The sequence below is a fragment of the Lampetra fluviatilis genome, chromosome 7, assembly GCF_964198595.1.
Source record: "Lampetra fluviatilis chromosome 7, kcLamFluv1.1, whole genome shotgun sequence".
In the NCBI taxonomy this organism is placed as follows: domain Eukaryota; kingdom Metazoa; phylum Chordata; class Hyperoartia; order Petromyzontiformes; family Petromyzontidae; genus Lampetra; species Lampetra fluviatilis.
The window spans coordinates 6,016,316-6,040,665 of record NC_136281.1 but is presented as its reverse complement, the minus strand read 5'-3'; the positions used below and the strand labels follow the sequence as shown (position 1 = coordinate 6,040,665).

General features: G+C 43.6%; 2 protein-coding genes across 2 annotated transcripts; one reads left to right on the top strand and one right to left on the bottom strand.

Moving 5' to 3' along the window:
- The first annotated feature begins 619 nt into the window (after nucleotides 1-619).
- RIOX1 (ribosomal oxygenase 1) lies at nucleotides 620-9,221 on the top strand. Its single transcript, XM_078857933.1, has 15 exons — nucleotides 620-821; nucleotides 1,913-2,197; nucleotides 2,400-2,602; nucleotides 2,799-2,898; nucleotides 3,248-3,361; nucleotides 3,751-3,857; nucleotides 4,448-4,555; nucleotides 5,342-5,376; nucleotides 6,091-6,269; nucleotides 7,044-7,148; nucleotides 7,276-7,417; nucleotides 7,976-8,096; nucleotides 8,241-8,340; nucleotides 8,513-8,599; nucleotides 9,016-9,221. Exons 1-15 carry the CDS (start codon nucleotides 780-782, stop codon nucleotides 9,082-9,084), a joined length of 1,797 nt encoding a protein of 598 aa, XP_078714059.1. The 5' UTR covers nucleotides 620-779; the 3' UTR covers nucleotides 9,085-9,221.
- Nucleotides 9,222-9,857: 636 nt separating this feature from the next.
- On the bottom strand, nucleotides 9,858-18,069 carry LOC144933335 (D-beta-hydroxybutyrate dehydrogenase, mitochondrial-like). The gene is made up of 4 exons (XM_078858019.1): nucleotides 17,537-18,069; nucleotides 15,905-16,057; nucleotides 11,783-11,916; nucleotides 9,858-10,241 (listed from the first exon to the last, which is right to left on the bottom strand). The coding sequence occupies exons 1-4, from the start codon at nucleotides 17,943-17,945 to the stop codon at nucleotides 9,858-9,860; spliced, it is 1,080 nt and encodes a 359-aa protein (XP_078714145.1). The 5' UTR covers nucleotides 17,946-18,069.
- Between the last annotated feature and the right edge of the window lie 6,281 nt (nucleotides 18,070-24,350).

Below are 24,350 nucleotides of genomic sequence, written 5' to 3'. Positions count from 1 at the left end.
GTCAGGGCCGGTTCAGGATCGGAGGGACCACGGGTGTGGTGTGAGGACATGGCACTGTGTGACCCCGGCTGGACACGTGACTGGATTCATACTCTTAATTCTTTAGGCGAAGTCACGTAGGTAAAAATTAAAATTAATAAAAATAGTGTATCCGAGAGTCAGAGCTAGAGAGGACGGTGGTGTTAATAAATGCTGTTGCCTCCCAAGAAGTTGTGTGCGCCTATTTGAGCCCACTACATATTTACGCGATCTAACCCGAAAACCTCTTACGGGTCTTGTGAAGTGCTTTGACAAAAGTGCTATGTAAAAATCCTAGCTAAAATAAGATCATAAAATCAAGGGCTTTGAAGGTACACGATTTCGCCATGCTCTGACGACAGCGGACGAATGCCACGCACAGCATCACAAAGTCACACGCAGACTCAAGGACACACCGCAGTATGAACCTGGAGGGGGACCGACTTCAAACGTTGGAGGCAGCGACCAAGCGGCTAACTGTTACTCGTTCCCCGGAAACATCACTGGAATTCACCCACACCCCCCCTATGTAATATGGCCGCCCTCGTGGTGGCCGCTTGTCCCTTCCGAGTTCCCGTAGACGTGGGTGGGTGGGCACGGAACGCGTTTGCTTTAGGCGCGCACGTGCGACACGTGCAACACGTGCTTGTGGGATCCCTCCCGGGTCGTGCGGTGCGGCACTGCAACGGTGCGGGTCGACCGGATACGAAGCGTTACAAAAATAACAACAGAGTTGTTCTTGCTCGAGTCTGTACGCTGAAATGAAGGCGATTTCCGCGTTCGCCGTGTACAAGCCGACAACGGTAAGGGTTTTTTTTTAGTTTAATCGCATACGTACGCACGTTTCTGTAATGCAATTTCCCCACAGAGACGTACTGTACAGGCTTCACTAACAACAATGGTGTTATGAATAGGCGGGGGGGGGGGTCTTGCAACCTACACGGACTGGCAGCAGTGCCTGACCTCCATCGGGTTTCACATCAATATTAACACAGCTAAGGAACCGCTTTGGGGCAACGTTGGCCCGCTAAATTTGGCATCACTTTTCGACTGTAAAATAGCAAGATCCAGCGCGGAAAGGTCCTTTGTCCCGTTCATGGATGGCATACGTACTTGTAGATTATACAGTAATTTGGGATTCCATAAGTTCCATTCGCGGAGTTAATCGGGGTGAAGTATGGTAAACCAAAAATAACCACCACGATGTCGGGGGTGGGAGGCCCTCATCCAGAGCAGTGGATTGACAAAACGACTGTAACACCGTACGCTCGAGGCTTAACAGAGAGCCGTGAGGTACCGATGTGTTGTATTTTATATCTGATATATTAATTTCGTCTTTTCGAGAATCCGATGAACGGTAACCGTGTGTACGTCGTCGATTGTAGTAGAAGAATCTGCCCTGAATCCGTCTTGCTCACGTGGTCGGTCGGTCAAAGTGAACATTTGGGGCGAATTGGGCTCTTAATTCCTTCAGTTTTGTCGGCATTTTTGAAAATAACGATTGAAGTGTAATTCTTTGATCGAAGTTTTTTTATACGTAAATATTTTGTCAGTAATTGGTTCACTTTGATGTCAAAGCAAATTGGTGCTCAAATGAGCACCGAGGTAGTGTTTTTCTCCTGTGTACTGTATAGCGTTTAGCCAGTAGTGGAAATTCCACTATTATAATATGGCTGGGGTGATTCTTGTCTTATCGGACAACCACCGTTGGTTCTCCCCACGAATTCCTACTCTTTTTATCGACCCAAGAGTGATGATTGGTTGAGTCAACCTCCAACCAGGATTTGAACTTCATAGTCTGATTACTCTGATAATGTCCACAACCTGGCCCAGGAGCTTCCATAGATAGAAATGGACATAGATGTTGTTTGGAATTGTGCGTGTGTGTGTACAGAAACCAAATGCAGCCACCAGGAGCCCAATAAATAACAGGGATGTCGGTGCGAAGCGTAAGTCAGCCATGAAAAAACAGCTTCGTCAGGGCTTGACCAATGAGGTGAGGAGAAAAGCCAAAGATAAGAGGCGAGGGATGAACACCAAGGTGAAAGGAGGACGCAACTTGAAGCAGCAAAAGGCTATCAACGATCTTGCAATGGAGGCATGCTCCGAGATGTCAGAAGGATGTGCAGCTGTGCAGGTGGAGGAGGAATCAGGGGCTGAAGTGAGACAGCAGAATCTGGTGAGGCTTGTGTTATCTGTACTAATTGTATTTACCTTCCCCCCTCTCCAATACAATGACGCTGTATTACATTTTGCACGTGCATGATTGAGAAGTATGGTATTTATGACATTTTAAAATCAAATTTGGTTAATGGATGATGATGAATGGAGTCAAAATTAAAGCCTCCAAAGACTATACTCGTATATGTGTTTGTTTGAAGGTTGCAGACACAAACAGGCAGGTGATGGAGATGAGAAGGAAAGCAGTGGGAGGGGCTTGGCAGGTGAAAGAAGCAGAGAAGAATATGACGAGGTCCCTATCGTCACTCCTCGGCTCACTGGACCTTGTGCAGAACAGCCGACAGCGAGCAGAGCAGCTTTTCCAATGGCTCATCAATCCCTTCCCAAGCAAACAATTTTTCAGGTGAATTTACCTTTCCAGTTGATTCGGTCATGAAAAAATAACGTCATGTAATGTATAAAATGGCTGTGTTCTCTCTTTATGGCTTATCGGAGTACATTTGTGCTATGAAGTTGTCATTGGGATTTGTTTCTTTATTGAAGAAAAGAATTGCATTGCAGGACATTTTAAATGTTTAATGCATTTTGTTCTCATGCAGAAAGCAGTGGGAAAAGCACCCCACCTTGCTACAGCGGCACAAACCGGACTACTACCAAGGCCTGTTTTCCACCACAGAGTTTGACCGAATTTTGCGAGAGGTACGACCCAAACCAAGAGATATGTAGTCTTGTCATTGGTGAAATAAAAAGTGCTCCTGTCTGGTGATCCACTTCGTATTAAAATGGCTTATTTTGTGAGCATATGATATCAAGTATTTTTCACATTCTCTGGGAAATTATGAATTGCGTTCATTGAATTTCACAAGTCATCATCGTTGTGTGTTCTTAGAGTTATGCCCATTCGCTATTCCTACATATGGCTGACACATCTGAATAAACATTGCTGCAGAACTGTATACATATGTTGGTAAAAGGCTGGTCGTATGTGTATTATAAACACACTGTGTGAGCCCAGCTTTGAGAAGCAACTGCCGCCCTTGTTTCACAGGAAGTAGTTCATTTTGGGGTGAACCTGGACGTGACTTCGTACAGAGACGATGTGAGGGAGACCCACAACCCACCCGGTCGTGCACTGCCCTCTGTAGTGTGGGACTTTTACCAGGCGAGTACCTCCATTCACAGCAGCAGTGTAATGTGGCCTCAATCCCTCGCTTTGTATTCATTCTTAAACTGACGATAAAATGTATGTATTTTATGGGTTTGCATGATCTCTGAAGCCACAAGTGGCCTTTACATTAACCACATTGTAACAATAATAATTTATTGCTTGGGGGTGGGATAAATCATTACATATGTAATTAACTGGTAAAACACAATCCGTATGTAGTGTAGCTCTCATTTAAATAATATAATTTTACGTTATGTAATTTAACAAAACAGAAAAAATACAAGCCAACATTTAATTTCAGGCATAAACATTCTGAGCTATTGTTATTGCTGCACAGTCATTTGTGAGTCATTTTGTTGTAATGGAGAATTTTTTGTGTGCAGAATGGTTGCTCCCTGAGGCTGTTAAATCCCCAGTCATTTTCCCTTGCCATCTGGAAAGTGCTGTCGATTCTGCAGGAGAAGTTTGGCAGCATGGCTGGTGCCAATGTGTGAGTCAATGCGTGTTGCTGCTTCATTGCACGAGATATAATTACACCGATATTTGTTTGTGAAATTAAAGGGTTCCACACTTCCTATTGGAGTAGATTTAAAAATGGCAGATGACCATGTTGCTATTGCAGTTCATCACGTGTGAGTGTCAGATGGTGTTTTACACTTGCTGTGACTGGCTCACTGTTTATCCTTTACATATAAAGTGCTTAATTGTTCATAAAGAAGCAAATGGCTTTGTGTCTGCGGCTTTGTTCCTGCCTTCATCGCACATGAGTGGTGATAAATTACAACCCTTTTTCAATCCACTATTGGATGAAGGCCTCCCCATAACGTTTTGGTCATGGGAGTTATAGATCTTGTTTGATCATATTTCCCCATGTTCATTGTTGTGGTTTGGTGAATGGTGGGGATGGTGCAGGAATGGTTTGGATATTTGCCTTTGCTGAGAGCCAAAACTCATGCCCCTCTATCTTACACTCATTGTTGATTAAAATTCACAGAGCTGTGATTTTAGCAAGTGAAATTACTGTTAATATTGAGCTGTACCTTTCATATATTGTTGGTGTGGACGGCTGTGTTTCTGCAGGTACCTGACTCCGCCAGGCACCCAGGGCTTTGCCCCACACTATGACGACATCGAAGCCTTTGTGTTGCAGCTGGAGGGGAAGAAGCACTGGCGCGTGTATAATCCCAGGTACAAACCAATTTTCCTATGTTCCTATGAAAGGTTAAACTTCACACAATGCCCCTTGCAATGATGTGTGAATAATGGAGTGATGGAAACAAATCTTGTGTCAACACAGTAATTTCACTTGTATTATAATGATGGTGATCATCAACATTCACACTACATTGGTTTTCAAGTTTATTTTTTTTAGCCAGGTGAGAACTCAAGAGACCAGGAAAGGCTCATGTGCAAGAGTGACCTGAGGCATTAGGCTGCCAGACAGGGGCAAAGTTTGCAATGTTTCGGCTCAAATGATTAATTTGCTGGTAATTTTTACAAATTTAGATCATGACTAGCACACAATTGCCCACTCTTGCTCATGAAATCAGTGAATTTTTAACATCCATTGTAAAGCAAGAGAGTCATGTATTGTAAATGGTTATTGCTCCTGCAGCAGAAAACAGTGGTCACTGGAGTCTAACTGAGTCTCTGCAATCAGCGGTGAATGCACTCACTCGGCCATGTCACCGTCTTTCAGTTGTGCTTTATAGATTTTAGATTTGTTTTTGGATTATATGGCGTGTTGTTTGGATGTCGTGCGGAAAAACATGCATTACAGCCCAAAAACACAAGGGAGGTTAATATTTGCAGCATTAATGGAAAAAGTCGATTTGATTTACATCACACAATGCCATAGAGATTGAATTGATTTAAAAACTGATAGGAATTATTTCCAAATTGTGATAGTTGGTCTTCAGATACGGTATGCAATTTATATGTTTCTAACCTTACATTTGAACAATTTTCGTCTAGGTGTAAAGAGGAAACGCTCCCAAGATTTTCAAGCCGTAAGTCCATTAAACACATCCACTGCATAATCATATTTAAAATCAAAACCCGTAATGTTTACTGGTTAATTCCATATATATATTTTAATAACACCCCTGTTAAATTTTAGTTTAGTTCTTTAAAAATGTGTTCGTGGTTTTCATGAGTGCTCAATACACATGAGTATAAACTTCTGATATTGTTTGTTATTTTGTCAAAGCCATTACAGACTTGTGTACAATTATCTCTTGTTTTGATAAAACATTTGCAATAATTCCCTCCTCCCTCATACCCACACTCCATGCTGCTCATGTTTTCTCTGTTTTGAGTCTATAATCCAGAGGTCACCGGTTCCATCTTCTAGCGCAGCGGTTGAAACAATGGACATGTTTCTTAAATCCCCCTGATTCTGTCCACCTGTTAGTTGATTGTTAGTGAGCCTGTGGTGGAACGAAGTGCTGGTTACTCCCACCTCAAGACATCTGACAAGTCGCAGAGTATGCCAAAAGATGTATGCTGAACTTCTTTTGCACTGTATGTAGCCAACCGTGCTAATCGGAGGTGTGGGGGAAGGAAAACAAACTAAACACAAAAAGCAAAATACCCTCTAGTAGGGCTCTATTGAGCTGCGTCGAGTGGATGCCCTTCCAACAAGCAGTGGCGTGAACAAGGAGTTGCAGGGCTGCACCTTGACCTTTTGCCATTGTGTCTGCACCATCGATGATGATTCATAGCCAACTACAGCAGCGCTGATGTGGGAGCCCCCATCCTGGACGTGGTGCTGGAGGCAGGCGACTTGATCTACTTTCCGCGTGGGTTCGTGCATCAGGCCGCCTGCCTGCCCGATGTGCACTCCCTGCACCTCACGCTCTCTACCTTCCAGAGAAACTGCTTCGGTGACCTGCTCGAGAAGGTGCAATCACGCACGCACGCTCTCTTCTTCCGGCTTGCAACCGACTCCTGCTGATGTTTTTTAAAGTAATTTCTGGAGGGGATTGGCACGTGTTGTGTCGTGGAGACGGTAAGAGGAATACATGGATCCGAGAAAAACAATGGAAATTGGAGACATTGACTGTTAATAAAAATAAGTGGGCAAATTGCGAGAAGGGACGATGGCCAGTGGGTGAGGTTTGTGATGTAATGGCTATGAAGAGAGGGGGGAACATGCCTGAGAGAACAAAAACGCAAGGTTAGAGTGATGAGTTCAGCTCATATCCAGGACCGATATGGATTATGGCAGCACAGAACTACGCGGGTTCGTGATGACACTGGAAGACCTTCATCGAGAAGTGGATAAACCATGGGCTTTGATAATAATAATGTCGATGTGAATTTTACTTCAGAATGGATACTTTTCAGAGTAGGCTACTTTGTGTAGTAGTCTTTGTAGCTATTATCTAAATTTATTCAATTACCTGGCACTTAATCATATAGAGTCCTTTGTTTACAAGGTAAACAGATCTTAATCACAATAACTTGATTGCATAGTTTCTTCAGTTTTAGTTTTTTTATGGAATTGTTCAGAAGCAGAGTGAATATTGGAAAATGTAATTACATGGTTATTAGTTGAAGACTTGCAACAAATAAAATGCATTAATACACACTTTTGTATGTAAGAGTGTTTGCAGTGTCTTTGTTCCTTATAAATGAGAAAGAACCTGCTAATGTTTTCAACTCTTGCACACAGATAATGCCGGCTGCTCTTCAGACAGCTATTGAGGAGGATGTCGCGTTCCGGGAGGGACTACCTCTTGACTATCTGGATTATATGGGTGTACAGAATTCCGAGACGGTACGGCAATAACACGTGGATATTTAACATTGCATCACACACACAATGTATAGCCCTATGCGATTGCCATGTCTGGTGGAATTACACTTGTATTTGTCACTATCGTTTTGCGTGCACCTTCCTGTAGGAGGACCCACGAAGAGTTTCCTTCCTCCAGAAGGTGGACAAGCTGATCCGCAAAGTGGCAGACTATGCCCCAGTGGATGCCGCTGTTGACCAGAAGGCCAAAGATTTAATTCATGACTGTCTGCCGCCAGTGTACTCAGCAGGTCCGAATTAAGCATTTCCACTGGCAAATCCACGACCAAAGCATGGATTGCATCTTAATATCTTAACATTTTGTAGCGAGGATCGAAAAATGGCATCGACACTGGTACAAATGCAAGTGATTTAAAAGTTCGGTGGCTGGAACTCCTGAGATCTCGTGCTTGCATCTCGGCAGCTGCCTGTGATGTTATTGTCTCAGCCCGGTCACCAGTGGGTGCATGAAAAAGCCATCATCCTATTACATTCAGCTCCGCACTTAATGTGGAATTGCAGCTCAAAGAATATTAGTTTGACTGCCGTGCAATGAACATTCCTCTTATAGGGCAGAGTAGGTAGGAAAATGTGCTGCTGCGTTTACCAGACAGTTATATTCCTTTCCGTGAGTCGTTCTAGAACACAAAGGTGCACTGGTCTGAGAGTTTCAAATTGATTATATATCTCATCACGTGATGCTGATAGTATAATCGAGAAACATATTTTGGAAATATTAAAAAAAAACGTCAGCAGATAATATTCCCACCTTGTGCTTACATACGCAGTCTCGCCTGGTTTCCTTGCAGAGGAGAAGGCATGCAGTGTGCACGGCGCACCCGTGAGGTGTGTCGATGGCAAGATTCACGACCTACTCATCAACGTTGACGGAAACACACAGATAAGACTGCTCCGTGCTGGGGTCTGCAGGTCTCTTTTTCTTTTTACTATTAATCAGTCTCATTGTGTTCACTCGATTACTACTGCAGTTGATTGTTACGAATTTTCCCTTGAGGCCATTCTAGTTCTACGTAATCTGAACATGATTTAGGATGTTTTGTGTGCCGGTTCCAGGCTGTGCAGCGAAGAAGGGAAAGTCAATCTGTATTACACCGTGGAGAACTCTCGCACATACCACAAGGAGGAGCCCAAGTGCATTGAAATTGACGATTATGTAAGTATGTTGAAAAGTGGTATTCCTGGCCAGCACCATTGTAGTCATTGTGCTGAAGCCGTGCATCACCTAGTAGTTCAGCACTATCCAACTGTATGCTTACATCTTTTTTTTAATGCCAATTGTACGTGATATTCCTGTCTGTGCATCTGTCACCTGTGAATGTGCATAGAATGTGGAGGCTCTGGAACACCTGATTCATAGCTACCCCAAGTTTGTGACTGTGGATAGCCTGCCCTGTCCTGCCATCGAAGAAAAGGTAGGCGCTCTCTACCGGGAGGTCTCATTAGCCCTGCCTCAATATCGTTTCAGTGAATGTTTTATAATTCGGTAGAATTTTAGCAAACTTGTTTTCTGGCTTAAGATTTTGGGGATGACAACAGTGGTATAAGGTTTTGACCAGTGCGAAGATAAATATTTTATGACGGTGAAACATGTGCATAGCTATTATAATGCTGCTAGAAATTTGTGCCTAGAGAAATGTTACTGAAAATATGTATGTGCATATTCTTGGGTCTTTCGGTAAAGTCACGTAGATAGTTGACTTTACCGAAACACCCAAGAATATGAATTCCTGCAGTCATGAAAGCTTTAAGTCAAGATTTATTTATGTGCATGCTTGTGAACTATTCGTATCGTTATTTGTTCAATGAAAATTATTTCCTGTCTTTGCAGTGCAACCTGACCATGGATCTATTTGAAAAGGGACTCTTAACCTTCAAGGAACCACTGAAATCAGCATAAATACAGCTTTTGAAAGACGTTCAACCCACACTAATTTGTCAAAAAAATATCCAATCTGTTTTAATACTGGTAGGAACCACCTGGTTCCTCCACCAGCCCACAGGGGATTATTGTGTCCGTCCATCGCGCATCCAAAAATGGGAGGGGTGGGGCTGGGTGGGGAGGGTGGGGAGGGCCTGGGTGGGGAGGAGAGGGTGGGGAGGATGGGGGTGGTGGGGCTGGGTGGGGGAGGGGCTGGTCACCCCGTGGTGCCCTTATAAAACTCAACGTTTAACCTACTCACGCCAGCTTGTGCCAGCCCTCACAGTCGGCCATATTTGCGGAATACACCACACTGCCGTTGACCCTGGCCATTGACAGAGCAACCCAACGTTCCTACCAGCTCCCTCCGCGGGAATGTGTTATTACAATGGATGGCTTGTTTTTAAGTACAATATTCTCTAAATACAATATCATGAGTATAAACCACTGGTAATATACTGTTAATCACAACATCTTGGATCTTGTGGTAGTGATAAACTGGTGAATAAACTGGGCTTGGAGGTGTAAATATGCCATTCATTTTTTATTTCTTTCAGGAATACTATTTTACCGCCAACATCTTGTGTAATATTAAACTGTCCTTTTTAATTTGTACGGAATATGAAAATAAACTCCAGAAATACTACAACATGGTTAATCGTTATAGACCTCACTAAATCCATTAAAAACCGCAAGCTTTTGACGTATGGCCCCCCCACTACATGAGCATGCTGCTCGAGCAATGAATGTGGTCACATGCTGCTGCGTGCAGCATGGTGTGCCAGGATACTCCTCCGCTTCTTCTCATAGGAGCTGCTCGTATTCATGTAGTCTGTCCATGTGGTGGGCAGGATGCCCACCAGAAACAAGATGGCCCTCTCCACGAATGAGCACACAAGGTAGCAGGCACTTGGGTTATTCGTCGTAAGCGCCTCAACGATTGCGTCTATTACCAGGCCGGTGTCCCTGTTTTTGAAGGCACCTATATCACGTGCAGCAGCCCAGTAGGTGTCGATATATTCGAGGGTGAACTGTGCCTTCTGGCACTCTGTGAGGTTGTTGTGAATGCTCTTGGAGTCCATGTTCTGCAATATCTTCGTTTGGCCAAGGAAGCTCCCAGGCTCTATAAATATCACCTGTTGATAAAAAAAAATGTACACGTTTAAAATGGCATACCAACGGAATTATTCTTTGGGGAATTTATGACCAGTGTGGTAAAGTGCAGTCGAACGTCCTTCAGTCTGGCAGTGGATTGACTGTTTATTCAAAATAAAATTTGAAAAACACTGCAGGTAATTTTGTGAAGAGAATATTTGCAATTATATTACGTTTAGAGTAAAGGTACAACATGTATGGACACGGACCATCAGCATGCTTATGTTATTTTCTTTGAATTTGTTTGCGGAGTACTTTGCCTTGCGTCATGTTCTGTTCGAGTCTTGCACATCTTATGATGAATGCTTTATCGTAAGAAAATACTAGACTGTTGATCTATCCGTTTTGGCATACAGTTGAGGTAAGTCATGCCAAACCATCACCTTGCTAAACATTGCAGGGGTCACCAAAAAGATTTCTAAAATCATGAGCAAACACAAGATCCAGGTTCTCGAGTACAAAAAATTTGTGATCTGATCCCATCTGTGAAGAATGTGATTCCTGACATGCATTACCCCGGCGTCTACAAACTAAGCTGTGCCTGCGGCAGTAACATTGGGGAAACTATGCGATATGTCTCGGACCATGTTCGTGAGTATAAGGCAGATCTGAAACACGGTAGGACCAATACCTCGGCCGTGGCTGATCATTGTTTTACTGCGGTGGGCTCACGAAATTGATATCTCCAAGAAGAAGGTACTTTGCAAACCCACTGGCTATCAACAAAGATTTGTTCATGAAGCCATCCAGATATATAGACACAATTTCAACCGAGAAGATGGGTACAAACTGAGCAATCATTGAAGGACGTTATTAACCAGCTTAAGTCATAACTGGCTGTGATGTTTTCATCCTACCTTCCGATGTTAGTAGTTATTTTCGACTTTTGATTTTACATTAGTTAAATGTCCCACATTAACACAGCTACCGTCGCTCGTGCCCTCGATGTGACGGCGGCTCTGCGATCTTACATTGACATGCTAATTTCTCACTTTGACATCACTAGCCCCGCCCACTTCGTTTATGATTCTTGGGCTACACATTTCAAACCTTTAAAACAGCCTGCCTCAGCAGCTTTCCCGTCTTTTTTCTCCAGATGACGATTGCTTGTGTTGCGATCGAAACGTCGTAGTTTTTTGCTAATTATTTTGTTCTACGTGACTTTACCGAAAGACCCAAAGAATATCAAATTGTCAACTTTAATTATTTAAAGTCGTAGAATATGCAAAAATGCTTATTTTACATCATTGAAGAAGATTGATCAATTTTGACATCGATGCCTACAGATGTTTGTGCTTGGTGTTTTATAATTTTACACTGGAAATTAGGGTTTTATACCTCCACGATAAAAATATGCATCATGAAATAATGTATGTATTTTCAATGTCATGTATGCTTATTTTCATCTTGTCAGTGTCTCTCAAATCATCCGCATGTGTTGGTGAAGGAAAACTGAAGTTTGGAACCCGTGCACGTGACTTTAATGCGCCCCAAATGTTACACTTTAAAAAGTGGTCTTCACCTTAACGTCCCACTTTTGCATTTCAAGTCGCAGGCAGCTTGAGAACATCTCCACACCGCTCTTGGTGATGCAGTAGCTGCTTGCGAATGCGGAGGGAAGTCTGGCTGATATGCTCGATATGTTTACAATTCGCCCTGCATCACACGTGCAACGTGAACATGGAAATGCGAAGGAAAAATATTGAAAGCATTCATTTTAATTTTTCATCCGATACAGTGGTCCCTCGGTTAACGATATTAATTGGTTCCACGAAAAGCATCGTTAATTGAGATTATCGTTGATTGAATATAAGAAATACATGTTAAAGGCTTAATTTGTTCTAAGGCGATCAGAAATTGACCTTTTTCACCCTGAAAACATAGTTTCTAATATTTAAACATGTTTATTTTAATAAACGTTATAAAAACATTAAAGCATTAATATTAATAGAAACATCGATAAATAGAATAGAAAGGTGCATAAATAGAGCATAAATTAAAGTCTTACCATCGGTGAAGAAAAGCTAGCCAGTTGCTCAAAACGCTCAAAAGGGTGTTGCTGATTGGCTGAGGTGTGCCGAGTCCACTTAGGAGCTCTCCGATTGGCCGAAATTGGCAGCGGCGTGATATTGTAAAGATATCGTTAATCGAAGATGTATCAAATCTTCTTTGGGTATTTCGGTAAAGTCACGTAGATTGAAAGAAAATAACTAACTGACGTTTCGATCGCAACACAAGTGGTCGTCATCAGGAAAAAGGGGGTTAGCCTCTAAAGCCAAACTGTTTTTCTTCTTTGGTTCTTTTCGGTTAAGTCACGTCTAAAAATAAAATAATAAATTAAAATAAAATAACATATTACGACGTTTCGATTGCAACACAAGCAATCATCATCAGGCATAAAATAAATAGCAACAAAAATCTAACTAGAAAAACTATAGACAGACATACAAGCAGACAGACATCACAACGGCACACAGAGAGAGGAGCAAGCTGACAACGCGGCACGGGCACGCAAGCCTGAAAATTAGGAGACAGGCACAACGAAAATTAAAATTAAATAACCTAGTAAAATATCTAAATGTGATGTAATACAACACAGAGAGTCGGTTAACACACAACGCATAGCCTGGTTGATTACGTGTTTCAAAATTTGCTAAGTTAGAATTTTAAGTGTGAGCAACAAAAATCTAACTAGTAAACTATAGACAGACATACAAGCAGACAGACATCACAACGGCACACAGAGAGAGGACACACATCGGCACAAAGAGAGGGGTCGTTTCTGTGACGGTCCCTTAAATATAGAGAGGAGGGGGTGGGGATGGGGAGAGGGAGAGGGCGGAGAGAATCAAGCATATCAAAGACTGCACGCCAACGTACCCTATTGTAAGTAAACTGACAACGCGGCACGGGAGCGCAAGCCTGAAAATTAGGAGACAGGCACAACGAAAATTAAATAACCTAGCAAAATATCGAAATGTGATGTAATACAACACAGAGTCGGTTAACACACAATTAACGCATATCCTGGTTGAATACGTGTTTCAAAATTTGCTAAGTTAGAATTTTAAGTGTGAAAATTCCAAGGAGAGCACACAGGCAGAGAGAACAAATAGCCAGAAAGAAAAAGGATAAGTTTAAAACTTCCCCGTAGAAGTGGTTCAATCTTAATTTAGGAGCTTTCGTGACTGCAGGAATTATTCTTTGGTTCTTTTCGGTTAAGTCACATTTCGATATTTTACTAGGTTATTTAATTTTAATTTTCGTTGTGCCTGTCTCCTAATTTTCAGGCTTGCGTACCCGTGCCGCGTTGTCAGCTTGCTCCTCTCTCTGTGTGCCGTTGTGATGTCTGTCTGCTTGTATGTCTGTCTATAGTTTTTTTCTAGTTAGATTTTTGTTGCTATTTCTTTTATGCCTGATGATGATTGCTTGTGTTGCAATCGAAACGTCGTAATATGTTATTTTATTTTAATTTATTATTTTATTTTTAGACGTGACTTAACCGAAAAGAACCAAAGAATAATTCCTGCAGTCACGAAAGCTCCTAAATTAAGGCCAAACTGTTTATAAAGGTTTAGAGATGGGCGTAGCCAAATCAGTTTAAGTCATAACTGGCTGTAATGTTGCTATTTTAGACCTGGCAGCCCTTTAATTGGTGGAAGGCCACCACCAGGACCATCGCTGCCCACTACTACCATCACCACTAGCAGTAGCCATTTATTAGTGGAAGCTCACCACCAGTGCCATCGTGACCCTATATGAGTACCATCACCTCTAGCAGAAACCTCCACCGTCAACAGTGTGAGTGTGTAAAGCAAGGTGCAAATATTACTTGGCAGCCCTTTAATTGGTGGAAACCCACCACCAGCGCCGTCGTTGCCCTCTACGAGTAACATCACTTACATTAACAGCTGTCCCGCCCATGCTGCTGACACTTGGGCTACACCCATATCAAACCTTTATAAACAGTTTACTTTTTGAGGCTAACCCCCTTTTCCTGATGATGGCTGCTTGTGTTGCGATCGAAACGTCGTAGTTTTTTTTTAACCTATCTACATGACTTTACCGAAAGACCCAAAGAATACGAATATGTATCGTTAATATAAACTATAGGACCCTATGGGAGGCGGATCGTTAATCGAAATTTCGTTAATCGATTTTGTAAACTGGGGGACCACAGTATATGGTTACGTGTTTTAGAACATTCATATTTTGACATTTCTCTCGTAAGATGTCAGATATTGACGATCCAAGAATGGCATTACCAGTTTACATACGGCTTGCCCATATGGGTGACGAAGATGAGCACGACATTTAACTTACCCAATCCATAAATCAAATGCTGTCCATTTGGTGTACGTCAAGCATCAACTAATCTGAACATGCCCTGTTGTCTTCTTTGGTACGGATATTAATTGAGTTGCCACAAAAGATTGATGTTTAAGTTGTAAAATGAGCTGGTGGCGGCTTCAAGGCGCAACAAGTGAATCCCACTCGTGCACTTGGAGAATGTTCACAGTGGATTGTTAATGATATGTTTACACTTTGAGAGTGCATTGCATTTGGCCGATTTTATTTTAAATGATGCAAGGTAGCCAATTATGTGGCGATGGCTCGATGGTGGGGCCTTCCATGATCTGCTTGTTCAAGATGATGGCGTTCTCGCAACTGTGCTTCTACCAATCTTCGATGCTGCCTGGCTGAGTCTGCCTTGTTTCAGAATGGCAGTGTGGTGCGTTCAGTGGCGAGTAGGTATATGGTCCGTGGTGTCGAGGGAGTGTCATGTCACCCGTCTGTAGGAATCTGCTGGCTGCTCAGTACATAATTTGAGTACAGTACTGTATAAGTTTGATACATGCTTGCATACACATGTATACAAACTTGAAAAACATTTTAACAAGATATACAAATCTTCTTGGTTCTTTCGGTAAAGTCACGTAGAAGGGAAGTAATAAAATAATAAAAATAAAACAATAAAATTATTCTCACGACGTTTCGGCCACAACGCAAGCAGCCGTCCTCAGGTGAAAACCAGGTCCGTCGAGGCGACAGAGTCTGAATGAAACAGCACACGAGCTTGGAGCATATATATAAGCTGGGCGCCTTGACAAAGGAATTTGCATATCAAGAGGAATTTAGCATATTTATGGGAAATGCAGGAATGTTCTGCAGCAGCAGAAACTGCAGCAGCAGCAGCAACTGCATCTCCCTTTGATGCTGTTAATCCTGCATAATGTACATGCATATGTAGTACTAATCACATTCCTGCATTTCCCATAAATATGCTAAATTCCTCTTGATATGCAAATTCCTTTGTCAAGGCGCCCAGCTTAAATATATGCTCCAAGCTCGTGTGCTGTTTCATTCAGACTCTGTCGCCTCGACGGACCTGGTTTTCACCTGAGGACGGCTGCTTGCGTTGTGGCCGAAACGTCGTGAGAATAATTTTATTATGTTTTATTTTTATTATTTTATTACTTCCCTTCTACGTGACTTTACCGAAAGAACCAAGAAGATGAATCCCTGCAGTCACGAAAGCTTTAAATCGAAAGATATACAAAGTTTAATGTATTTTACATTGTCTTATCACGAAAAGCTAATACACAAGCATAAACGGTACAGAATAGAGTTAATCAAAGGTCACCTTTGCTGGCCTTTATGAGTGGCAAGAAGGCCAGTGTGGTGCGGATGGTGCCCCACAGGTTCACGTCGGCCACTCGCTGGTACGAGTTCATGTTGGACATCTCCACTTCGCCCATCTGTGCAATGCCTGCGTTGTTCACTACGGCCCACAGGTCTGAAATCGATGGAAAAAAATGGAAAATGCTTTACTCAAGTTTTTTGGTTCAAAAACAAGTAGCTGGGTTATAACACAACTAGAGAACAAAAATGACTTGGGTATGCAACGTGTCACAATGTGCATACTTTGGATGATTTGGATTCCAGTAGCTTCACTCAAACTTGTACTGTACTGTGAGGTTGTGGTTAACAGTTGAATTGTAATGCACTAGTGGTATTGCTATTATTGACAATTCTGCATGGGATTTTTTTTTATTGACCTGAACTTAATGTTTTATTTGTACCAGGTTTTAATTTGCACAAAAACAATGGCTTCCACGTGTTGCAATCTTTCCAGTGAAGGCACTCCTTAGTGGAGCCAGTGTGCTACCTCTCTCTGGTCACTTTGTGCCCTCAAATTACTGCTAGTTTTGGAAATCGACACCACAATCACACGTACGGTACTGTGATAACTGGACCACTCTTCAACACACCGGCGGGCTCAAGTAGTGAACTATTTGTTTTTTTGTCAAAGTGACACTCTTTTTACTGATTGGCCGTGTCGGGTGGTGGAGGGTTACGACACATTTATAAATAACGTTATCTCACCCAAAAACGTTTATTATGAATTATTATGAACTGGAACACGTTACGTCATGGTTTATTTAGCAATACTGTAGTACTCCCATGGTTAAATATGCAGTGGCCTATAATCACGTAAAAGCACTAATTTCAGAAGCTGACTGAAGTACAGCATTGCCTAAACAGCCTCTGTGACCGACACGTGGATGCAGTGCAGGCCATTCCACAGTGGACCGATAACGAGCTGTAAAATATACACGATACAATGGACTGCACTTTGTTCTGTTAGCAGATAGACCAGGAACAAAATATCTTGCACAATGCATATTGAAGCAATTTGTCCACAGTTGAGTACAGTACTGACATCTGAAAACATCTCCCATTTAAACAAGGCTTAGCTTGTTGGATGGCCAAGGGTTGCAAATCCGAAATTGGGGAATTGGCGTCGACGTTCAGGTGCCAGAGATGTATTTGTATTACGATCTCGTGGTATTGTGTTTAAACGCACAGTCGTGATCAAGATGTCTTGCGACACCCAATTTATTGACCCCGAACATGTTTTGCTTGGCATATTAATTTCTGTTTTGAATAAACCTTACTTTAACAGTCCATAATAAAGAGGGTTTGTTTGTTCGATCGCGTAACAACCCTTACTAATTGGCTGTGTTGGGTGGTGGCGGGTTTAACGACACATTTACGAGATCTAACCCCCCCCGCCACCCCAAAAACCCCCTTAGTTATTGGTCGCGAAAGCCTACGTGTTCAACGTACTTAAAAAAAAAACAATCAGTTTTGGAGAATTCAATGGGGGTCACAAAGCATCTGGACCACCCGACAGTTTGATCGGTGAAAAAGTTGACAACCATACTGCCCCAGCCTCCTCCTGTGTCCACCCACCCGCGCGGCCGCATCTCACCTGCCTGCCGACCCATGCGGGTGACGGCTGCATGTGCCTCCTGCACCTGCTCGTCGCTCGTGACATCGAAGGGCAGGACGCGCAGGCGGTCGCTGCTCTTGCTCGCGAGCTCGCGGGCCCCTTCGCCGTCTGGCTGCAGGCAGCCGGCCAGCACCCGGACTCCCATGCCGTCCAGACGCCTCGCCAGCTCGAAGCCGAAGCCGCTGTCGCATCCCGTGATGAGCACCGCCCGGTCGCGCAGGGAAACGCGGGGAGCGCGGGTGAGGACCGATTTCACCACGATTATGATTATGCGCACGAGGAGGGCGATTGCCACTAGCAGCACCATCGCATACGATCCGCGCAGCATCGACATGCCTGCAGATGCCGCGCCCGCGGCGACGGTCAGCCACAAGTTGTTTCCAGCCATCCTTGTGTCTGTCGAGTGTCAACACGAATTGACTCTTGAGAGGGTTTCTGACGTTGTTTTGGGATGGCTTCTCAATGCGCAACCGTCACAAAGTGCGCTTGTACGAGAGCACGTCCTTCTCTCTTGGTCGAAGTGCGGAATGCGCCTTGGGTGGTTGGGGTTCGTAATCGCGTGGAATCTACCAACTCAAACAGTGGGGTTCGGTATGCAGAGGTGTTGTCATTTTTTTGTCGTTCGCTCCGAGCTTATACAATGCCCTTGAGAGTATTTGCCATGACCCACCTTAAAAAAAAGTAAGTTAGTAGAAGTATGCTTACGTGCGTTAAAACTTAATTCATCAGCGCATTGATCCACGGTGAGGCTAATTGGTCAGAATGTGTTCGACTACATCGCTTTGTGTTGTTTTTTTCAAGCATAACCCTAATACGTCATTCCTCCAGACTCTTTCACCATTCCATTCGAGAGTATCCTTTTTAGAGTTCGTATGAACTCAGTGTATTTCATAATCCACAAGGAACCCTTGTGATGTGTGTTAGTCTGGCGACTAAAGCACATCACACGATACTTTGCGTATCTTATAACGGGAGGTCCAGTTGCATACCTGTCAACCTCTTATCAGTGCCCTACCTTATTACAGACCAATTCAGACCTTATTGGTCACCCCATGGCCTTGTACATATCAACGTTCATCCGACAAATTCCCATCACAAGGGAGACACACAAACAGAAAACATGTTGCCCGTATTGAAACGACTGTACGCCGTATGCACCTGAAAACGAAACTTCTTTGTACAATAATATGTCGGGGAGACAGCGTCTGAAAGTCTGAAAACGCTGTCTCCCCGACAGACCTGATCTTCACCTGAGGACGGCTGCTTGCGTTGTGGCCGAAACGTCGTGAGAATTATTTTATAATGTTTTATTTTTATTATTTTATTATTTCCCTTCTACGTGACTTTACCGAAAGAACCAAGAAGATGAATCCCTGCAGTCACGAAAGCTTTAAATCGAAATTTAAGTCGTTGTGGTGAAGTACAAACCATAAAAAAAAAATCACCGACGACCACGACACCCATGCAAACATCCTGCCAGTGCTGGGGAAATCCGTACAGCGTCTCGACTGACGCCTTGGATTGGTTGACCAAAACTTAGCAGTCAACTCCAACGCGTTTCAACACTCTTTGCTTTTCCCTCCTACAGTGCGAAAGAAGAAGACGGCAAACCAAGCATTGTGTGTTGTTGGTTCTTGTTTACGCTGGTTGCATACCTGTCAACCCATACGGTTTTTGCCCGTATTCATGTACAAGGAAATTCAGTTTTCAGGTCCATACGGCGTACAGCCGTTTCAATACGGGCAAAGAAATTGTGTCTATTTGTTTGTGTTTCTCCCTTGTGATGGGACTTTGTAGGGTGAACGTTAATATTTATGAGGGTAACCAATAAGGCCTCAATTGGTCTGTAATAAGGTAGGCACTGATAAGGAGTTGACAGCTATGGGTTGGAACATATTAAAGTGTGTGAAGAGACTGCAATAGACTCTACAGTGAAGGGGGTGGCGTTTCTGCCTAGTTCACAAATAATTCCTTTATTTGTCACCAGGAGGCGTGCTAGTTGCGTAACAGTGGTGAGAGCATTGTAAAGTTCAACAAGAAACCCAGAGGGCTTCCTTGTGGGAAGTAGTGGAGAAACTTTTGAGCGTGCTGGTGGTGCAATTACACGGGGGTCCATGGGCCCAAAGGGGCCAAACACCGAGCTATAAATAGGGGGGAAAGGTGGAAAGGGGTCCCCATTTAATTCCTTGTTACAGGTCCACATACCAACCACACTAACGCCACTGGCGTGTGGCTCTGTTAGTTGTATGAGGTCTTCATCACGCTAAGCGAGTTTAGTTATAACGTGGGCTGGTAATGCAGGCAATGGAGTTAAATGCCATACAGTTTTAATATGAAGTGTATAGGTTTCAGGCCGCAGTCTAGTGGTTGTAGGTGATGTTACATCACATGCGATAAGCACGGTTGGCTACGGTGCAAAATAAGTTCAACATACATTAAGAGGAAAAAGTGTAACTTTACATTCTGGGACAGGAGAAACCAGTAAGATTGTATATAATTGATATTGTAACGCTCTCGTATTTTATCAAGTATACTCGGTTAAAGAATACTATCTGTTATTTCCATGGGCGTCCATTTAATGAAACAAAACGTGTACATTTCTGAAGTGGCTGTGGTTAGGGTGCGGCTTATCTATCTTAATACCTGCTCCATAAGTCGCATTCCTCAGATAAAACTCGCTTCACCCTGTGCTCCACCTTTTGTCAACCTATGTTCCAAATCATGCAGCGGTCTTGATTTATCTTTAGGCTGCAGCTAACCATCTCGCGCTCTCTCTCTTAAGCTCCCCAATTCATACACAACCGTAGCCTCTCTTTCCCTCTGCCCATATTATCTTTGCTCTCCCGACTCTGCCTTCCAGAGTTGTTGTAGCCTTTGCCTGTGTAGCCAGTATGGGCTTAACGGAATAAATAACACCCCGAATTGTCCATATCGTTTTTTTTGGGGGGGTTAGATCTCGTAAATATAAATGTGTCATTAATCCCGCCAAAGTTGAACAAAAACAACAAGATGGCATCGTTAACATCGTGGTACTTGTTGAATTTTAAATACAGGGTGCTTCAAGAAAAATGTTAACAATTCTGAGAATTTGCAATAAATGTGCCTCCGGGCTCTGGAGACCACCTGGAGAAGATTCCAGGCACGCGTTGACAATGATGGCGAACATGTGGGAGACTGTTTGACTTTTTGAAGCTATTAACATACATTTGTTATTTTACAGTGTATTATCCGTTCTTTTTCCATGAACACTATATAAGTGTTCACATTTTTTGAAGCACCCTGAATATACGAGTGCCAATACGCTGTCTAGTTTAATAAATTCAAGTTCATTCAGTGGATATACAGTAATGGGAAGGTGATTAGAGTGTTATAGTGATAACAAGTAAACCCGTAAAAACAAAGTTTTTCACTATAAATCCTTTATATGCGTGGCAGCGAACTTAATATAAAGGATTTAAAAAATATATTCGCCTGTGGAGGACGCGGGGATCGATCCCGCGACCTTTGGCATGGGAAGCGAGGGCGCTACCAACTGCGCTACTCCGCCACGGCCTGTGGAGGGGTTACGCTCTGGGCTCTTACACTCTGACGTTCAGCCAAAGCCATGAATGCGTTCTATTTGAATATATGTAAAATAATTTTTTTTGCCTAAAAAGTGTAAAATTTTGGGAATTTTTTTTCACAAACAATAATTGTCTGGCACAACGAGTCTGTGTGGAAAATGTCAGCTCGATTGGATCACGGGAAGTGGGTTAAAAAAACGACCGAAAGATTTGCACGGTCCTAAGCAAGCAAGCAAGCACGCGAACTTAATATAAAGGATTTAAAAATAGTTCATTTTGTGATGGTTGATTAAATTGAGTGATAGATATATTATTGTGGAAAAGAAACTCGCTTATAATGCCTAACCAGCAGCTTTTATTTTAACAGAGCTGATGGAGTGAGGCAGAATTATCTTTGTATTTTGGTAGAAATTGTTCTGATTCAGATATAAGATAGAATAGTATGCCTTATACATTTATGGTGATTACAATTATTTTCTAAATTGACATTTTATTAATGTATGAAAACATTTATTATCCAAGCAAATATTTACTTTGTGCAGTATTATCAAAATGGCTGTGACTAGGATAACGTATTTAGAAGGCAGTCTGGATGTTTCTTTAAGATGTTTTGTAAATATTTCAGATGTTTTATGTTAAATGTGTATTATATATGTGTAGGACTTGAAATTACACGCGCCACGCGTTTGGTTGCGATGCGAGCGTGCAGCGAACAGTGGGACCAACTGAGGACATACAGTTGTTGTTGCGCCAATTAAGGGGTGAGGTCATTAAGAAACGCCATAGGTGTTAAGGGTAACTGAGGACGCAGGCCGGTGATTGGTCGAGAGGGTGAGTGGTTGATGACTGGCGCCGGGGTGGCGACGATAACAGGATCACATGAGGCTGGGGGCGAGTAGCGAAGCGGGGGATGACATCATTCATTGGGGCTGATTGGTTCGGGGATAAAGGCAGTGAGCGTATGGAGATACGGGAGTCATTGTTACTGTTGGAGCCGCAGTTGGAGTTAGCGTTGGAGTTGATGCCTGGACAAGAATGTATAGTATAAGGTAGCAGTGGATAAGAGTGTATAGTATAAGGTAGCAGTGGACAAGAGTGTATAGTATAAGGTAGCAGTGGACAAGAGTGTATAGTATAAGGTAGCAGTGGATAAGAGTGTATAGTATAAGGTAGCAGTGGACAAAGAGAATACAGTATACGGTAGCAGTGGATATAGAGAGTACGGACAGAGTAGCAAGGACGGAGCGAGTACAGCGTAGCGAAGCAGCGGAGTAACGGACCTTGGTGGAGAGAGAGAGAGAGCGAGCGAAGCAGCAGAGCGAGCGAACGGAGGGACATCGACTGGGGCTGATGGAGAATTGTACATTGAAGAGTATGGAGGAACATTGAACGATGCTGTCGGAGATGTGAACTATATGCGAAATAAAAGGAACGAGAAAGACAAAGAAGTTGTCGCGTCAGTAAGAGTCCTACACATGATACGCAGGTGTTATCAGTATGGAGATTCGGGTGGATACTGCACAGTCCAGGGATTGAGTAGTGAGGTGCTGTGTAACGATGGAGTAATTGCTGTACATCTGGTCATAATTACAGATGCACGAAAGCCCCTTTGAACACTTTGAAATACAGAGTTGCCTTTCCACGACTCTCTGGTGTAGTAGAGTCACTCGATCCTCAAGAGGAGGGGCAGAACACAACGCAGCGTATTCACTCATCGCCACTGAACTCGTCTATTATTGTGGTTATTTAGCCGGCCTGTCCCCTCGTTACAATCATGGGAGGAGAGGGATAAGGGGCGAGCTGGTTACACCGGAAACCTGCGGCCTGAGCACAGAAAAAACTTGTGTAAATCCCAACAGGAAGCGATTCGCATATGCTCCGAAATTCCATCGTGCAAAAGATGGTCGCACGTCAGTGGTTGCTAGGAATTACATCAGCACTCCTGCTCCACCAGCCAATTAGGGCGCGCCACGGTGGCGAGACGTTAACTACCTCGCCTGGTTAACGGGAGGTCGTGGGTTTGATCCCAACACTGACGCCTGTATATTTGGAGTTTGCATGTTCTCTTCCCCGTGGTCGCATGCATTCTTCTCCGGGTCCTCCGGCTTTTCCCTCCACAATTAGAAACATGTGTATAGAGTATTTGGCTCCTATAAATGTGCATATGGTAAGCCACTTCGTTGAGTTATCATTTGTGGCCACGTCACTGCTGAAAAAGAGATATATAGCTCAGTGGGCCTGACCTGGTAAAATAAGGGGCCGTCTATAAATGACGTCACGCACCTGGGGGGGAGGGGGGGGTCAGACATTTGTGACGATCTGTGACGATTGGGGGGAGGTTGAGAAATGTGACGTCACGTAAAAATGCGCAACTTTGAATAAATATAGACAACACGTTCTACTTAATTAAATAGACTTTTTAAACACATTCCTGCGGAGGGAGCTGGTAGGAACGTTGGGTTGCTCTGTGAATGGCCAGGGTCAACGGCGGCGTGGTGTATTCCGCAAATATGGCCGACTGTGAGGGCGGGCACAAGCCGGCGTGAGTAGGCTAAACGTTGAGTTTTATAAGGGCACCACGGGGTGACAAGCCCCTCCCCTCCCCTCCCCACCCAGCTCCACCCCTCCCACCCCCCACCCAGCCCCACCCTCCCCACCCAGCTCCTCCCCACCCTCCCCTCCCCACCCAGCCTCTCCCCACCCTCCCCACCCAGCCTTTTCCCACCCTCCCCTCTCCACCCAGATAAGCCGCACTTATTTTAGTAATTTGTCATTGCAAGTCATATTTTTTTTTGAGAACGGAAATAACACGGTCATGGTTTATTAAATACAGTACACCTGACATTTTTTTTAAACAAGCTTTTCCAACCAGTTTTAACCGTCAGAGCATTTTTTGGGCTAAACAGGAGCAGCAGTGAAGAAGCAGGGCCAAGAAAGGACCTTCCCATCATTTGAGTTGCACTAAAAGCAGCGTCAAAGGTGCTGCCTTGCAATGATTCTCCCGCAGAGACAGCCGACTTCACGCTGACAGGGATATTAGGGTTACCATGGGGAGGAGGCGGCATGCTGGGCACAAAAGGGAGTAGGCGTCCCTCTTGCGCGCGAGCAGAACAATGTCCCATCCGCCGGAATGTGGCGCATAATGGTCCCAAACTTCCCATGCTTGCCAAAGCTGCACGGGAGGTGGCTCTGGCCTGCGTTTGTAATCAAGCCCTAAATCACTTGATGCT

Coding starts and splice junctions, on each gene's coding strand:
- LOC144933335 (XM_078858019.1), bottom strand. CDS start 17,945: ATGGCTGGAAACAACTTGTGGCTGACCGTCGCCGCGGGCGCGGCATCT. Junction 11,917..15,904: donor ACTCATAAAGGCCAGCAAAG/GTGACCTTTGAT, acceptor CGTGTGATGCAG/GGCGAATTGTAAACATATCG. Junction 10,242..11,782: donor TGCAAAAGTGGGACGTTAAG/GTGAAGACCACT, acceptor TTTTATCAACAG/GTGATATTTATAGAGCCTGG.
- RIOX1 (XM_078857933.1), top strand. CDS start 780: ATGAAGGCGATTTCCGCGTTCGCCGTGTACAAGCCGACAACG. Junction 6,270..7,043: donor TCGGTGACCTGCTCGAGAAG/GTGCAATCACGC, acceptor TCTTGCACACAG/ATAATGCCGGCTGCTCTTCA. Junction 7,418..7,975: donor GCCGCCAGTGTACTCAGCAG/GTCCGAATTAAG, acceptor GTTTCCTTGCAG/AGGAGAAGGCATGCAGTGTG.